The 14676-nt window shown below is 41.1% G+C and overlaps 1 protein-coding gene across 2 annotated transcripts in view; it reads right to left on the bottom strand.

Moving 5' to 3' along the window:
- Positions 1 to 311: 311 nt before the first annotated feature.
- LOC139535984 (transforming acidic coiled-coil-containing protein 1-like) overlaps positions 312 to 14676 on the bottom strand; it is a 46058-nt gene continuing 31693 nt past the window's right edge. For both annotated transcript variants that reach the window (XM_071336024.1, XM_071336023.1), the window contains exons 8-13: positions 14094 to 14170; positions 13917 to 13960; positions 13287 to 13453; positions 12720 to 12826; positions 7008 to 7128; positions 312 to 2158 (exon numbers count right to left, since the gene is read on the bottom strand). In XM_071336024.1, the coding sequence (XP_071192125.1) occupies positions 2090 to 2158; positions 7008 to 7128; positions 12720 to 12826; positions 13287 to 13453; positions 13917 to 13960; positions 14094 to 14170 (585 nt within the window). In that variant the 3' untranslated portion in view covers positions 312 to 2089. The remainder of the gene's footprint in view (positions 2159 to 7007; positions 7129 to 12719; positions 12827 to 13286; positions 13454 to 13916; positions 13961 to 14093; positions 14171 to 14676) is intronic.

Raw genomic sequence — 14676 nt, 5'->3', positions numbered from 1 at the left:
CACTATTATTCTACAATGTAGCAAATAGTAAAAATAAAGAAAAACCCTTGAATGAGTAGGTGTGTCCAAACCATTGACTGATACTGTATATATAATAATATTTTGTTTTAAATAATCATTTCATACTTCACTGGCATTTTGATGGACAATTCTGAACGTGTTATGACACTGTTGAAGTTGACTATCACTGAGTGTTATTGAAGCAAGACCCAGAAATGATTTGATATTGAGATAAAAATGGCTCCATTGGACCTTTAAGCTTAAGGCACAATGTCTGCTGTCCAGTGCGCTACATAGTTCACAGTATAACATTAATCATGATAACCTTTATTCAGGGAATGCCTTCTACACACAATATACAGTATATCATACACTATAATAAATCCTCTTTACAAATACTGCCATTAAAATAAAATTATTTTCATACAATATAAAATGTACACATTACGGCAGCTATAGACATTTAAAAGCAGCTTCAAACAGCCTTTGATTTGGCAAAATAATAACATTTGGCAGTGGATTGTACTGTACTGATGATGATGATGTTGATCCATGAAATAGGTACGATAAGGCAAAGACTCCCAAACGATGACCCAGGTAGGACCTCATCTGGGCTTCTCCAACTTCCATGTCCACATACTATAGGTCCTTGTAGTGCTAAAGGGTAGTTTGGAACTGGCCCTATATATTGTTATAACATTAGGCAAACAGTTGTTATGCTGGCCAACCAGTTTGCTTTTTGATAGCTCTGAGAACATCTATCTAAACAAGCATCCACACCTGCATTGAAACAGTTTACAGATCCATCATAATCTCTAATAATAACTGGTATTGAGCCTGGAACACTACCACAGTGATAGGTTTTGAGGGGGAACATTTGGCAACACAAGTATTATGGTGATGATGGAAAACATTTGTCTTGTTTTCCCAAGGCCTAGAGAGAAACTTAACTGTGGCTGCGCTGCAGAGAGCCAATCAATGTAACCACAGCTCCCTATGCTGTGTCTAGCTAAAATAAAGAAGAAAAAACCACATGGCAGTTTCAACCCATTCTTAAAGAGAGTGAAACTAAAAGGATTACAGGGTATGTCATTACTCCATTGCTAGATTTGTTAAGCTGTTCGTGTAATACTATGTGCTATGATGAGGTCAGAGAATAGTGCTCTTTAGTTATAGGCTACATGGGCTAAGCGGTAAAACACAAGGAATATGGATTGAAGCCTATATATTGTCTATATATTGTCCCATGATCAAAAACAAATATGTGATTTATACTAGCATACCTAAAGAAAGGGAGCAAACAAACATACAAAACAACAGAAGATCAAACGAGATGAGACAGAAATGGAATATAATCAACAACAACAACAAACTTGAATAGCAGCAGGATGAAGTGTAAACCTGTTGAACACAAGTAAATACAAAAAGAGAGCCACCAACTGTATCAAAAGAATTTCCCTCACACCCTATCTGGAACACAGGTCTCTGTCTCTTCTGACAACACTGATAATCCATGATGTCGTACACGATAATCCATGATGTGGTACACGATAATCCATGATGGGGCACACACATTACAAACACACCGTACACACAGTACGCAACACAACAGGTTACTAGCTACTAGTTCCTTCACATAGTTTCACTTACAATAAGTAGAAATCGACAGTAAGGTCCATACCTTAACTTGACCTTCATTTACCTAATTTATCCAAAAGTTAAGATTTGGCCCTACATGCGCATCAAAGTTCAACATTGAACATTACAAATTGCCATGTCAATACTTAATTGGTTATAATAAATTTAAAAAAAAAAAATTATATATATATATATATATATACACACACACATTGCTGTTTCGCTGTTTATTTGTTCCAATCTGAAACAATAGGGGTGACTATTGCAGTCACTCGCTGTGTGTTTGAGTAATAATAGCAGAGACGTGTTCAGATTGTATAGAAGTGTGTACAGTAATTTACCAGCTAGCTGCAGTGGGGATGGTTAGGCCTTGGCTGCAATGGTAAGGCAGAGGGGAGAGAAGTTGGTGGAACAGTACATCCAACAACTCCAACGTTTATGATTTCAGGTATCAGTCTGATGTCCCGAGCTTTGCTATTAGTTCATCACAGATCTTTGTGAGCTCCTCGATTTCTTGATTCTGGTTAGAACAGAGAGAGCAGAGAGATTGTTCAATCAAGGTACAAATGTGCAATTCTGCACTTCTCATTGAAACCCTAGATAACTAATTAGATGGCTTGGTTATTATTTTACTATCAGTGATTCTTACCTTCTGATAGAGGGGTTCGCTTGTCATTGGAAGCCACCGATAAGTAACACAATTATTGTATCCAGTTATGTATCCAGTCTTTTACTATAAATTACTTTTACAGTAGGGTTGAAATGCGGGAACCCGGTTACCGAGATTTACTCAAATTTACCGAAATGTACCGCACAAATCCCCTCCTTTCTCCCGGGATAAATAACTGCGAGAAACCGGTAAATTATAATAAATTAGCATGATGTGGAATGTAACTGTTAAATTATGTGAGATGTCTAAATCTGGATTCTCTATGGCCTCTGTGGTCACTGCATGATGAATCATAAAAACTCAGGCTTGGGACCAACAACCCATCTCAGTTTGTAGACCTATCATCTCATCATGATAACTTGTTTTATTGTGACAGGTAGACCTACATTTGATGCAGCATAGCATATGCTACAGTAATATAAATACCGAATGTGCATCTAATTTACACATCTCCATCTGGCTTTTGGGGATCAATTTATTTTTTAATTGTAAAGATTTTTAATTTTTTTATTGCAGCTGCAAGGTTTTAAAACACTCCTATATTGTTGCTTTAAATCAGTGGACGAGCAAGCACTCTCTCGCAGATTTTCTCTCTCTCCATCAATTCCATTCAAATTGCATCCAAAATAGATAATCCTGTTCAAGATTGATATGCAGTGCATTCGGAAAGTATTCAGACCCCTTGACTTTTTCAACATTTTGTTACATTACAGACTTATTCTAAAAATTATTAAATAAAAAATTGTCCTTATCAATCTACACACAACAACCCATAATGACAAAGCGAAAACAGATTTTTAGACATGTTAGCAAATTTATGAAAAAAAATATATATATATATTTTTTTTTACATAACTATTCAGACACTTTGCTATGAGACTCGAAATTGAGCTCAGGTGCATCCTGTTTCCCTTGATCATCCTTGAGATGTTTCTACAATCTGATTGGAGGCCACCTGTAGTAAATTAAATTGATTGGACATGATTTGGAAAGGCACACACCTGTCTATATAAGGTCCCACAGTTGACAGTGCATGTCCGAGCAAAAACCAAGCCTAGAGGTCAGAGGAAATGTCCGTAGACAATCACGGACTACAAAGGGAAAACCAGCCACATCGCGGACACCGACGTCTAGCATCCAGACAAGCTAAACACCTTCTTCGCCTGCTTTGAGGATAACACAGAGCCACCAAAGAGTCCCACTACAAAGGACTGTGGGCTCTCCTTCTCCGTGGCCGACGTGAGTAAGACATTTAAGCGTGTTAACCCTCGCAAGGCTGCCGGTCCAGACAGCATCCCTAGCCACATCCTCAAAGCATGTGCAGTCCAGCTGGCAGGAGTGTTTATGGACATATTCAATCTCTCCCTATCCCAGTCTGTTATCCCCACATGCTTCAAGATGTCCACCATTGTTCCTGTATTCAAGAAAGCTAAGGTAACTGAACTAAATGACTATCGCCCCATAGCACTCACTTCCGTCATCATGAAGTGCTTTGAGAGACTAGTCAAGGAGCATATCACCTCTACCTTACACCCTAGACCCACTTCAGTTTGTTTACCGCCCCAACAGATCCACAGACGATAGATTCGCCATCGCACTGCACACTGCCCTATCCCATCTGGACAAGATGAATACCTATGTAAGAATGCTGTTCATTGACTATAGCTCAGCATTCAACACCATAGTACCCTCAAAGCTCATCAATAAGCTCGAGGCCCTGGGTCTGAACCCCGCCCTGTGCAACTGGGTCCTGCACTTCCTGAAGGGCTGCCCCCAGGTGGTGAAGGTAGGAAACAACACCTCTACTTTGCTGATCCTCAACACTGGGGCCCCACAAGGATATGTGCTCAGCCCCCTCCTGTACTCCCTGTTCACCCATGACTGCATGGCCACGCACACCTCCAACTCAATCATCAAGTTTGCAGACAACACAACAGTAGTAGGCCTGATTACCAACAATGACGACAGCCTACAGGGAGGAGGTGAGGGCCCTGGGAGTGTGGTGCCAGGAAAATAACCTCTCACCCAACGTCAACAAAACAAAGGAGATGATCATGGACTTCAGGAAACAGCAGAGGGACCGCAGTGGAGAAGGTGGAAAGCTTCAAGTTCCTCTGCGTACACATCACGGGCAAACTGAAATGATCCACCCACACAGACAGTGTGGTGAAGAAGGTGCAACGGTGCCTCTTCAACCTCAGAAGGCTGAAGAAATTTGTCTTGGCACCTAAAACCCTCACAAACTTTTAGAGATGCACAATTGAGAGCATCTTGTCGGGCTGTATCACCACCTGGTACGGCAACTGCCTCGCCCGCAACCGCAAGGCTCTCCAGAGGGTGGTGCGGTCTGCCCAACGCATCATCGGGGGCAAAGTACCTGCCCTCCAGGACACCTACAGCACCCGATGTCACAAAGACCAAAAAGATCATCAAGAACAACAACCACCCGAGCCACTGTCTGTTCACCCCGCTATCATCCAGAAGGCGAGGTCAGTACAGGTGCATCAAAGCTGGGACCGAGAGACTGATAAACAGCTTCTATCTCGAGGCCATCAGACTTCTAAATAGTAATCACTAGCACATTAGAGGCTGCTGCCCTATACATATAATTGAAATCACTGGCCACTTTAATAATTGGAACACTAGTCACTTTAATAATGTTTATATATTTTGCGTTACTCATCTCATATGTATATACTGTATCTTAGTCTATGCTGCTCTGACATTGCTCTTCCAAATATTTATACATTCTTAATTCCATTCCTTTACTTTAGATTGTGTGTATTGTTAGACATTACTGCACTGTTGGAGCTAGAAACACAAGCATTTCGCTACACCCGCCATAACATCTGCTAAACACTATGTGACAAACAAAACAAGACTCTTCCTAGAGCTGGCAGCCAGTAGCTTGTAGTGTCATACCCAAGAACAAGGTGCTTCAACAAAGTACTGAGTAAAGGATCTGAATACTTATGTAAATGTGATATTTCATTTTTTATTTTTTATAAATTTGCTAAAATGTCTAAACCTATTTTTTGTTTTGTCATTATGGGGTATTGTATGTAGATTGATGAGGGGGAAAAAACTATTGAATCAATTTTAGAATAAGGCTGTAACATAACACTGTGGAAAAAGTAAAGGGGTCTGAATACTTTCCGAATGCCTATATATAGATGTCCTAGTCTACCTTTTTCAGGTAATAGTTTCAATGCAGTATTAGCCTTATATTTACATAATGAATGGGGGTTATGCATAATAAGCTTCTAACTCATAGCCTCTGTCTCTTGCGCAATACGCACGCACCTGTGCTCTGCTGGTCTCTCGCTGTAAAAAAAGGCTCCTTAGCGCTTGGAGTCCTATGCAGGAAAAGCTAGACTAGAATAGCTTGCTGGGCATTTTTTGTTGTTGCATTTCTTACACCAATAAACTATTCGAAGAGTGGCGCAAGCTCTTGTATGCTGAATGTTAAATACAGCAGCCAATAGAACTCAGGGGTAGTCTGAAAGAAGAGCGAACGCACGATGGCGGTAGGCTATTTATTCAGATCCATAACCATTCAAACCTCTTGAAGAGAATTGAAAGCCTTCTGCATCTCATTCTAGTCCTATATTATTCAAGGATGTCATTACAATGATGAAGACAAGGACAACGAAACTTATTTAATTTAACTGTTGCGAGAAAGGAATGAAACAACACTAGAGAGAGAAAGAGGTAGGCTAATAACATTAGGGGAAATATTATGAACAATTAAAATCAAATTCGCTAGCCTATACTTGTAACTTTGTAGGCCGCATGTGCTGCAACAGAATTGCATTTTCTCTCAGCTTTATCATGGTTTGAACGAGGTGTGTAATTTCATTCCATTTAATACAGTGCAATACAGTTCACACTCAAAAAGTTTACTCGAGCTTGATTCATTTATTTACCCATTGCATAGCTACATCTACTGTATGTGCTTTTATGTTTTTCTGTTGTGCATAATGTGCGGTAGCTGTATTTGATAATGGCACAATCATTTGGCCTTTTTTGGGCTTGGGCTAAATGATCACTAAATGATAACGTCTTTAATAATGTAGGGCTCATAAATGTATTTAGTCAGGCTCAGGTTGCATCAGGGTTGAATTTTCGACCAAAGCTCTAATCAAATCCAGACATAAATGTCACCTTCTGACCTTAGTTCCTATTTTATGTCTTTATTTTAGTTTGGTCAGAGCGTGAGTTGGGGTGGGCATTCTATGTTGTTTCTCTATGTTTTGTTCTGTTGTTCTATTTCTATGTGTTTGGCCTAGTATGTTTCTCAATCAGAGGCAGGTGTCAGTCGTTGTCTCTGATTGGGAGCCATATTTAGATAGCCTGTTTTTCATTGTGTTTTGTGGGTGGTTGTTTCCTGTGTCTGTACCATACGGGACTGTTTCGATTTTCGTTTGTTCTTTCACGTTGTTATTTTTGTAGTGTTCAATTTTACATATTAAAATGGACACTTACCACGCTGCAAATTGGTCCGATATCTCTTACTCCTCGTCAGAAGAAGAGGAAAGTCGTTACAATAAACCTATTTATATGATTTATAATGCTTTTGAATGACACCTGCGGTTTTAGCGGGAAATACCAGGTTACCCGGGAGGAAAGTGATTTATTCTCGGGATGTATTCAACCCGATTCTACAGACATATTTCCCCAAGTGGAGTAAGTCAAGTACCTTCTGGTGGAGGGCTCTCTCCAAGGAGTCCACCTTCATCTGCTCTTTCCTCAGGCTGGCATGAAGAGCCACGCTCTCTGAGTCGGCCTTGGAGCGCACCTGGGCTATGTCTTCATTAGCCCTGCAACACAGCAGAGAGATAAACGTTAGAGAAAGAAAATAGTGAAAAATAAAAGACCTCCAAAGGAAGATCTCTTCCCTCCACTGTGTACTGTACCCAATGAACAATAGGCAAGATGATAGCAATATACACAACATTACCAAAAGTATGTGGACACCTGCTAGTCGAACATCTCATTCCAAAATCATGGGCATTAATATGGAGTTGGTCACCCCTTTGCTGCTATAACAGCCTTACTCTTCAGGGAAGGCTTTCCACTAGATGTTGGAACATTGATGAAGGGACTTGCTTCCATTCAGCCACAAGAGCATTAGTGAGGCCTGGCTCGCAGTTGGCGTACAAATTCATCCCAGAGGTGTTTGATGGTGTTGAGGTCAGGGCTCTGTGCAGGCCCGTCAAGTTCTTCCACACCGATCTCGACAAATCATTTGTGTATAGACCTCGCTTTGTGCACGGGGGCATTGTCATACTGAAACAGGAATGGGCCTTCCCCAAACTGTTGCCACAAAGTTGGAAGCACAGAATCGTCTAGAATGTCATTGTATGCTGTAGCGTTAAGATTTCCCTTCACTGGAACTAAGGAGCCTAGCCCGAACCATGAAAAACAGCCACATACCATTATTTCTCCTCCACCAAACTTTACAGTTGGCACTATGCATTGGGGCAGGTAGGGTTCTCCTGGCATCCGCCAAACCACAATTTGTCCGTCCGACTGCCAGATGGTGAAGCATGATTCATCACTCCAGAGAACACGTTTCCACTGCGCCAGAGTCCAATGGCGGTGAGCTTTACACCACTCCAGCCGATGCTTGGCATTGCACATGGTGATCTTAGGCTTATGTGTGGCGGTTCGGCCATGGAAACCCATTTCATGAAGCTCCCGACAAACAGTTATTGTGCTGACATTGCTTCCAGAGGCAGTTTGGAACTCGATAATGAGTGTTGTAATAGGGGACATACAATGTTTACGTGCTTCAGCACTCAGCGGTCCCATTCTGCGAGCTTGTGTGGCTACCACTTCACTGAGTCGTTGTTGCTCCTAGATGTTTCCACTTCACAATAACAGCACTTACAGTTGACCAGGGCAGCTCTAGCAGGGCAGACATTTGACGAACTGACTTGTTGACGGTGCCAAGTTGAAAGTCACTGAACTCTTCAGTTTTTTAGTTTTTTATTTCACCTTTATTTAACCAGGTAGGCAAGTTGAGAACAAGTTCTCATTTACAATTGCGACCTGGCCAAGATAAAGCAAAGCAGTTCGACACATACAACAACACAGAGTTACACATGGAGTAAAACAAACATACAGTCAATAATACAGTAGAAAAATAAGTCTATATACAATGTGAGCAAATGAGGTGAGATATCCAAAACGGATGGCACTATGATAGACTGCATCCAATTTATTGAGTAGGGTATTGGAGGCTATTTTGTAAATTACATTGCCGAAGTCAAGGATCAGTAGGATGGTCAGTTTTACAAGGGTATGTTTGGCAGCATGAGTGAAGGATGCTTTGTTGCGAAATAGGAAGCCAATTCTAGATTTAACTTTGGATTGGAGATGTTTGATGTGAGTCTGGAAGGGGAGTTCAGTCTAACCAGACACCTAGGTATTTGTAGTTGTCCACATATTCTAAGTCAGAACCGTCCAGAGTAGTGATGTTGGACGGGCGAGCAGGTAGCGATCAGTTGAAGAGCATGCATTTAGTTTTACTTGTATTTAAGAGCAATTGGAGGCCACGGAAGGAGAGTTGTATGGCATTGAAGCTCGTTTGGAGGGTTGTTAACACAGTGTCCAAAGGGCCAAAAGTATACAGAATGGTGTCGTCTGCGTAGAGGTGGATCAGAGACTCACCAGCAGCAAGAGCGACATCATTGATGTATACAGAGAAGAGAGTCGGTCCAAGAATTGAACCCTGTGGCACCCCCATAGAGACTGCCAGCGGCCCGGACAACAGGCCCTCCGATTTGACACACTGAACTCTATCAGAGAAGAAACTAAGGCTATCGAGTCTGCCGATAAGGATGTGGTGATTGACAGAGTCGAATGCCTTGGCCAGGTCAATGAATACGGCTGCACAGTATTGTTTCTTATCGATGGCGGTTAGGATATCGTTTAGGACCTTGAGCGTGGCTGAGGTGCACCCGTGACCAGCTCTGAAACCAGATTGCATAGCGGAGAAGGTATGGTGGGATTCGAAATGGTCGGTAATCTGTTTGTTGACTTGGCTTTCGAAGACCTTAGAAAGGCAGGGTAGGATAGATATAGGTCTGTAGCAGTTTGGGTCAAGAGTGTCCCCCCCTTTGAAGAGGGGGATGACCGCAGCTGCTATCCAATCTTTGGGAATCTCAGACGACACGAAAGAGAGGTTGAACAGGCTAGTAATAGGGGTTCCAACAATTTCGGCAGATCATTTTAGAAAGAACCGGTCCAGAATGTCTAGCCCGGCTGATTTGTAGGGGTCCAGATTTTGAAGCTCTTTCAGAACATCAGCTGACTGGATTTGGGAGAAGGAGAAATGGGGAAGGCTTGGGCGAGTTGCTGTGGGGGGTGCAGTGCTGTTGACCGGGGTAGGGGTTAGAGGTCGACCGATTTTTCAATGCCGATACCGATACCGATTATTGGTGGACAAAAAAAGCCGATACCGATTAATCGGCCGATTTATAAAAATATATATTTTTTATATATATATCATACACACACACACACATTTTTGTAATAATGACAATTGCAACAATACTGAATGAACAATGAACACTTTTATTTTAACTTAATATAATACATAAATACACGCACACAGCTCTGAAGTGACAATGATACTGAAGAGTCTGCTTAGGAGACAAATACTCTCAACTGTTTGAATAAAATTAGAGTTTAAGTTACCTGTGATGAATGTTGAAAACAAAAACCTTAATTTCTATATGCAGGAAATCTTATTTTAATAATGGGCATGGTAAGAATTGACAACCAAAGTGCGAGTCATAATTCCCATGACACCTAGCAAAATCTGAAAAGCGGTTCCTTCATTATTGCATAGGATATTTTTTAGATTCACTTAAAATAAGGTCTGTGTTTCGTGTAGGCTTACATCACCGTGCCAATTTTATAACTGTGTAGATATCCATAGGACAAGGTAACTCTGATCAATATTGGCTAAATATAAGCGAAGATAAAAAAAAAATTGTAGAGTGGATTTATGAAAATATGTTGACAAACGTTACCTTATCCTAGTGAGATTTACACGGGTATCAAAACGTCGAGGCGGTTTAAGCCTGCACGAAACACAGACCTTATTTGAAGTAGATCAAGACATTCTCTATGGAAGACATGAACGGTAAAATAACGAAGGAACCCTTTTCAAATTCAGCCGCAAGTTATTACAGGAATTATAACGCGTCGACTATTTCTCTCTAAACCATATACCTTTGACTAATCCGGAAACTATCACCTTGAAAACAAAACGTTTATTCCGTTCCGTATTTTATCTAACGGGTGGCATCCATGAGTCTAAATATTCCTGTTGCATTGCACAACCTTCAATGTTGTCATAATTATGTAATATTATGGCAAATTAGTTCGCAATGAGCCAGGCGGCCCAAACTGTTGCATATACCCTGACTCTGCATGCAATGAACGCAAGAGAAATGACACAATTTCACCTGGTTAATATTGCCTGCTAACCTGGATTTCTATTAGCTAAATATGCAGGTTTAAAAATATATACTTGTGTATTGATTTTAAGAAAGGCATTGATGTTTATGGTTAAGTACACATTGGCGCAATGACAGTCATTGATTGATTGTTTTTTATAAGATAAGTTTAATGCTAGCTAGCAACTTACCTTAGCTTACTGCATTCGCCAACAGGCAGGCTCCTCGTGGAGTGCAATGTAATCAGGTGTTAGAGCATTGGACTAGTTAACTGTAAGGTTGCAAGATTGGATCCCCCGAGCTGACAAGGTTAAAAATCTGTCGTTCTGGCAGAACGTTCCTAGGCCGTCATTGAAAATAAGAATGTGTTCTTAACTTACTTGCCTAGTTAAATAAAGATTAAATAAAAATACCGATATCCGATTGTTATGAAAACTTGAAATCGGCCCCGATTAATCGGCCATTCCGATTAATCGGTCGACCTCTAGTAGGGGTAGCCAGGTGGAAAGCATGGCCAGCCGTAGAAAAATGCTTATTGAAATTCTCAATTATAGTGGATTTATCGGTGGTGACAGTGTTTCCTGTCCTCAGCGCAGTGGGCAGCTGGGAGGAGGTGTTCTTATTCTCCATGGACTTTACAGTGTCCCAGAACTTTTTTGAGTTTGTATTGCAGGAAGCAAATTTCTGCTTGAAAAAGCTAGCCTTGGCTTTTCTAACTGCCTGGTTTCTAGCTTCCCTGAAAAGTTGCATATCACGGGGGCTGTTCGATGCTAATGCAGAACGCGATAGGATGTTTTTGTGTTGGTTAAGGGCAGTCAGGTCTGGAGAGAACCAAGGGCTATATCTGTTCCTGGTTCTAAATTTCTTGAATGGGGCATGCTTATTTAAGATGGTGAGGAAGGCATTTAAAAAAAAATAACCAGGCATCCTCTACTGACGGGATGAGATCTATATCCTTCCAGGATACCCGGGCCAGGTCGATTAGAAAGGCCTGCTCGCTGAAGTGTTTCAGGGAGCGTTTGACAGTGATGAGTGGAGGTCGTTTGACCGCTGACCCATTACGGATGCAGGCAATGAGGCAGTGATCGCTGAGATCTTGTTTGAAAACAGCAGAGGTGTATTTAGAGGGCAAGTTGGTTAGGATGATATCTATGAGGTTGCCCATGTTTACGGCTTTGGGGTGGTACCTGGTAGGTTCATTGATCATTTGTGTGAGATTGAGGGCATCAAGCTTAGATTGTAGGATGGCTGGGGTGTTAAGCATGTCCCAGTTTAGGTCACCTAGCAGCACAAGCTCTGAAAATAGATGGGGGGCAATCAGTTCACGTATGGTGTCCAGAGCACAGCTGGGGGCAGAGGGTGGTCTATAGCAGGCGGCAACGGTGAGAGACTTGTTTTTAAAGGTGGATTTTTAAAAGTAGAAGTTCAAATTGCTTGGGTACAGACCTGGATAGTAGGACAGAACTCTGCAGGCTATCTTTGCAGTAGATTGCAACTCCGCCCCCTTTGGCCGTTCTATCTTGTCTGAAAATGTTGTAGTTAGGAATGGAGATTTCAGAATTTTTGGTGGTCTTCCTAAGCCAGGATTCAGACACGGCTAGAACATCCGGGTTGGCAGAGTGTGCTCAGGCAGTGAATAAAACAAACTTAGGGAGGAGGCTTCTAATGTTAACATGCATGGAACCAAGGCTATTACGGTTACAGAAGTCATCAAAAGTAAGGCCATTCTACTGCCAATGTTTGTCCATGGAGATTGCATGGCTGTGCTCGATTTTATACACCTGTCAGCAACGGGTGTGGCTGAAATAGCCGAATCCAATAATTTGAAGGGGTGTCCACATACTTTTGTGTTTATAATCTTAAATACATTATAAATAATCTCTTTGGGTAAAATAAATCAAAATTATATTAAACTAAAAAGTGTATGTGTCTGTCTTTACTTGTCTAGTTTTTCCTCAGCGTGGATCTTGAGTGTGTGGTATCTCTGCTCCTCCTGTCTGACGCGGACCAGATACTCTTGGGCACACTTCTTCAGCACCTCTTCATTCTAGATACACACACACAGACAGATCTGAAATTTAATTCAACCGAATGTATTGTTTTGGTGGGTTGGTATTTCTCCATTACAAGTAGTGATAATGAAAGGTCAGGTAAAGAACAATCAAAACATGAAGTAAAACACAGAATACAACATGGACTGACAGAAAGGTTTACTTCAACTCAACAGTCTTTCAAGTACAGTGAGTGAACCTTGCTAGTGTAACGGTAACACAAGTCACGCATAAGCGGCTGGTAGGAGGAGCTATAGCAGGATGGGCTCATTGTAATGGCTGGAATGGTATACATGAAACGGTATCAAACATATGGAAATGATGTTTGACTCCGTCTCATTTACTCCATTCCAGCCATTACAATGAGCCTGTCTGCCTATAGCTCCTCCCACCAGCCTCCACTGGTATCACGCACACCTTCTTAAACCTTCTCTCTAGTCTCACGTTAACACATACCTTCTTAAATCCTTCCAGGATGGTCTTCATGTTCTCGTAACGTCTAAAGAGGTCCGAGAGTGAGCGCTCCACAGAGTTGAGGTCGTCCAGGGCCTGGTCCCGCTCCAGAGTCACCTGCTGGACACTCTTCTGGGAGCCCAGGACACTCCTCTTGTGCTGCTCATCCTCTGCAAAGTTTACAGGTCTAAGGTCACTAAGTTGAGATACGTCCAAACAAGGAGTAAGGGTACAAGGGTGTTTCAATAGCCTAATAGGCTTGCTATCAACGTCTAGTTCCATGAATTTGCTCTGATGTTTAAAAAACAAGATAATTCAATCAAATTATAACAAAAAGAGAATACAAAGATAATTGTTCATTTGTCAATACATTCATTTCCATTTCCTGATGAATAAATTTGCAACATTTTCTAAAAACATGTTTTCACTTTGTTATTATGAGGTATTGTGTGTAGCAGGGGAGGAAAAAAATAATTTGATCCATTTTGAAATCAGGCTGGAACAACAAAATGTGGAATAAGTCTAGGGGTATGAATAAGCTGAAAGTCATAAGCTGGTAGGTATCAACTATATTGCTTTCACCAATCCTGTGATTTCATATCAGTGCAGATAATTAACTCTTCAAGAACTTACCAATCATCTGTGCAACTGTTTTCTCGTACTCCACCACTATTTTCCTACAAGAGATGAATAAACACAAATCCAAATAAAAAGGTTTATTTTCAGTCTAAAAGCTTTCTTGTGAGTTTTCCTGTTATATATGATTCACTTTGAATTATGTCGAACTAAAACAACAGTGCCATATAATACCTCATCTCTAACACCTCCATATGACTGTCTTCATACTTTCTCTTCCACTCGTTGGCCTCTATCTCTTTAGTGATTATCTGTTGGGGAGAAACCACTATGCTTAATATAGGCTTGGCAGGCATCCAGTTGCTTGCTACAGATGTAGGATCTTAATTTGAGCCAGTTTCTACAGCTGGAAAATAATCCTGCAGCAACAGGAAATGTCAATTATTAAATGGATCATAATAATGGACATGTAGGGGTAGTTTTTTCTTAAAGGGAAAATCAAGTCTGAAATTTCAAAGTGAAAACTACAAACTTCAGAAACCTTTTTAAACCTAAAATACAGTTTTCCTTTAACAGGTTGATAAAATGAATATCCTACATCAGTACTTGTTGAGAGTTTGAGTATGTTTACTATGGTATAATAGAAGTACTGCAGTGAGTGTGCAGTACTACAGTGACAGTCAGCAATCAGGGAACTGGGCCTTTAGCTCAGAGGGCTAGCTCTTAGTGCAACCTAGGTTGTGTTCTTTAGGGCAGGCAATGGGAAACGAAAATTAGCATTTCTAATTAGATATCTCCAGATAGTCCCTCCCTATTT

This window comes from Salvelinus alpinus, chromosome 12, assembly GCF_045679555.1.
Source record: "Salvelinus alpinus chromosome 12, SLU_Salpinus.1, whole genome shotgun sequence".
In the NCBI taxonomy this organism is placed as follows: domain Eukaryota; kingdom Metazoa; phylum Chordata; class Actinopteri; order Salmoniformes; family Salmonidae; genus Salvelinus; species Salvelinus alpinus.
This window is presented reverse-complemented; position numbering and strand designations above follow the sequence as displayed.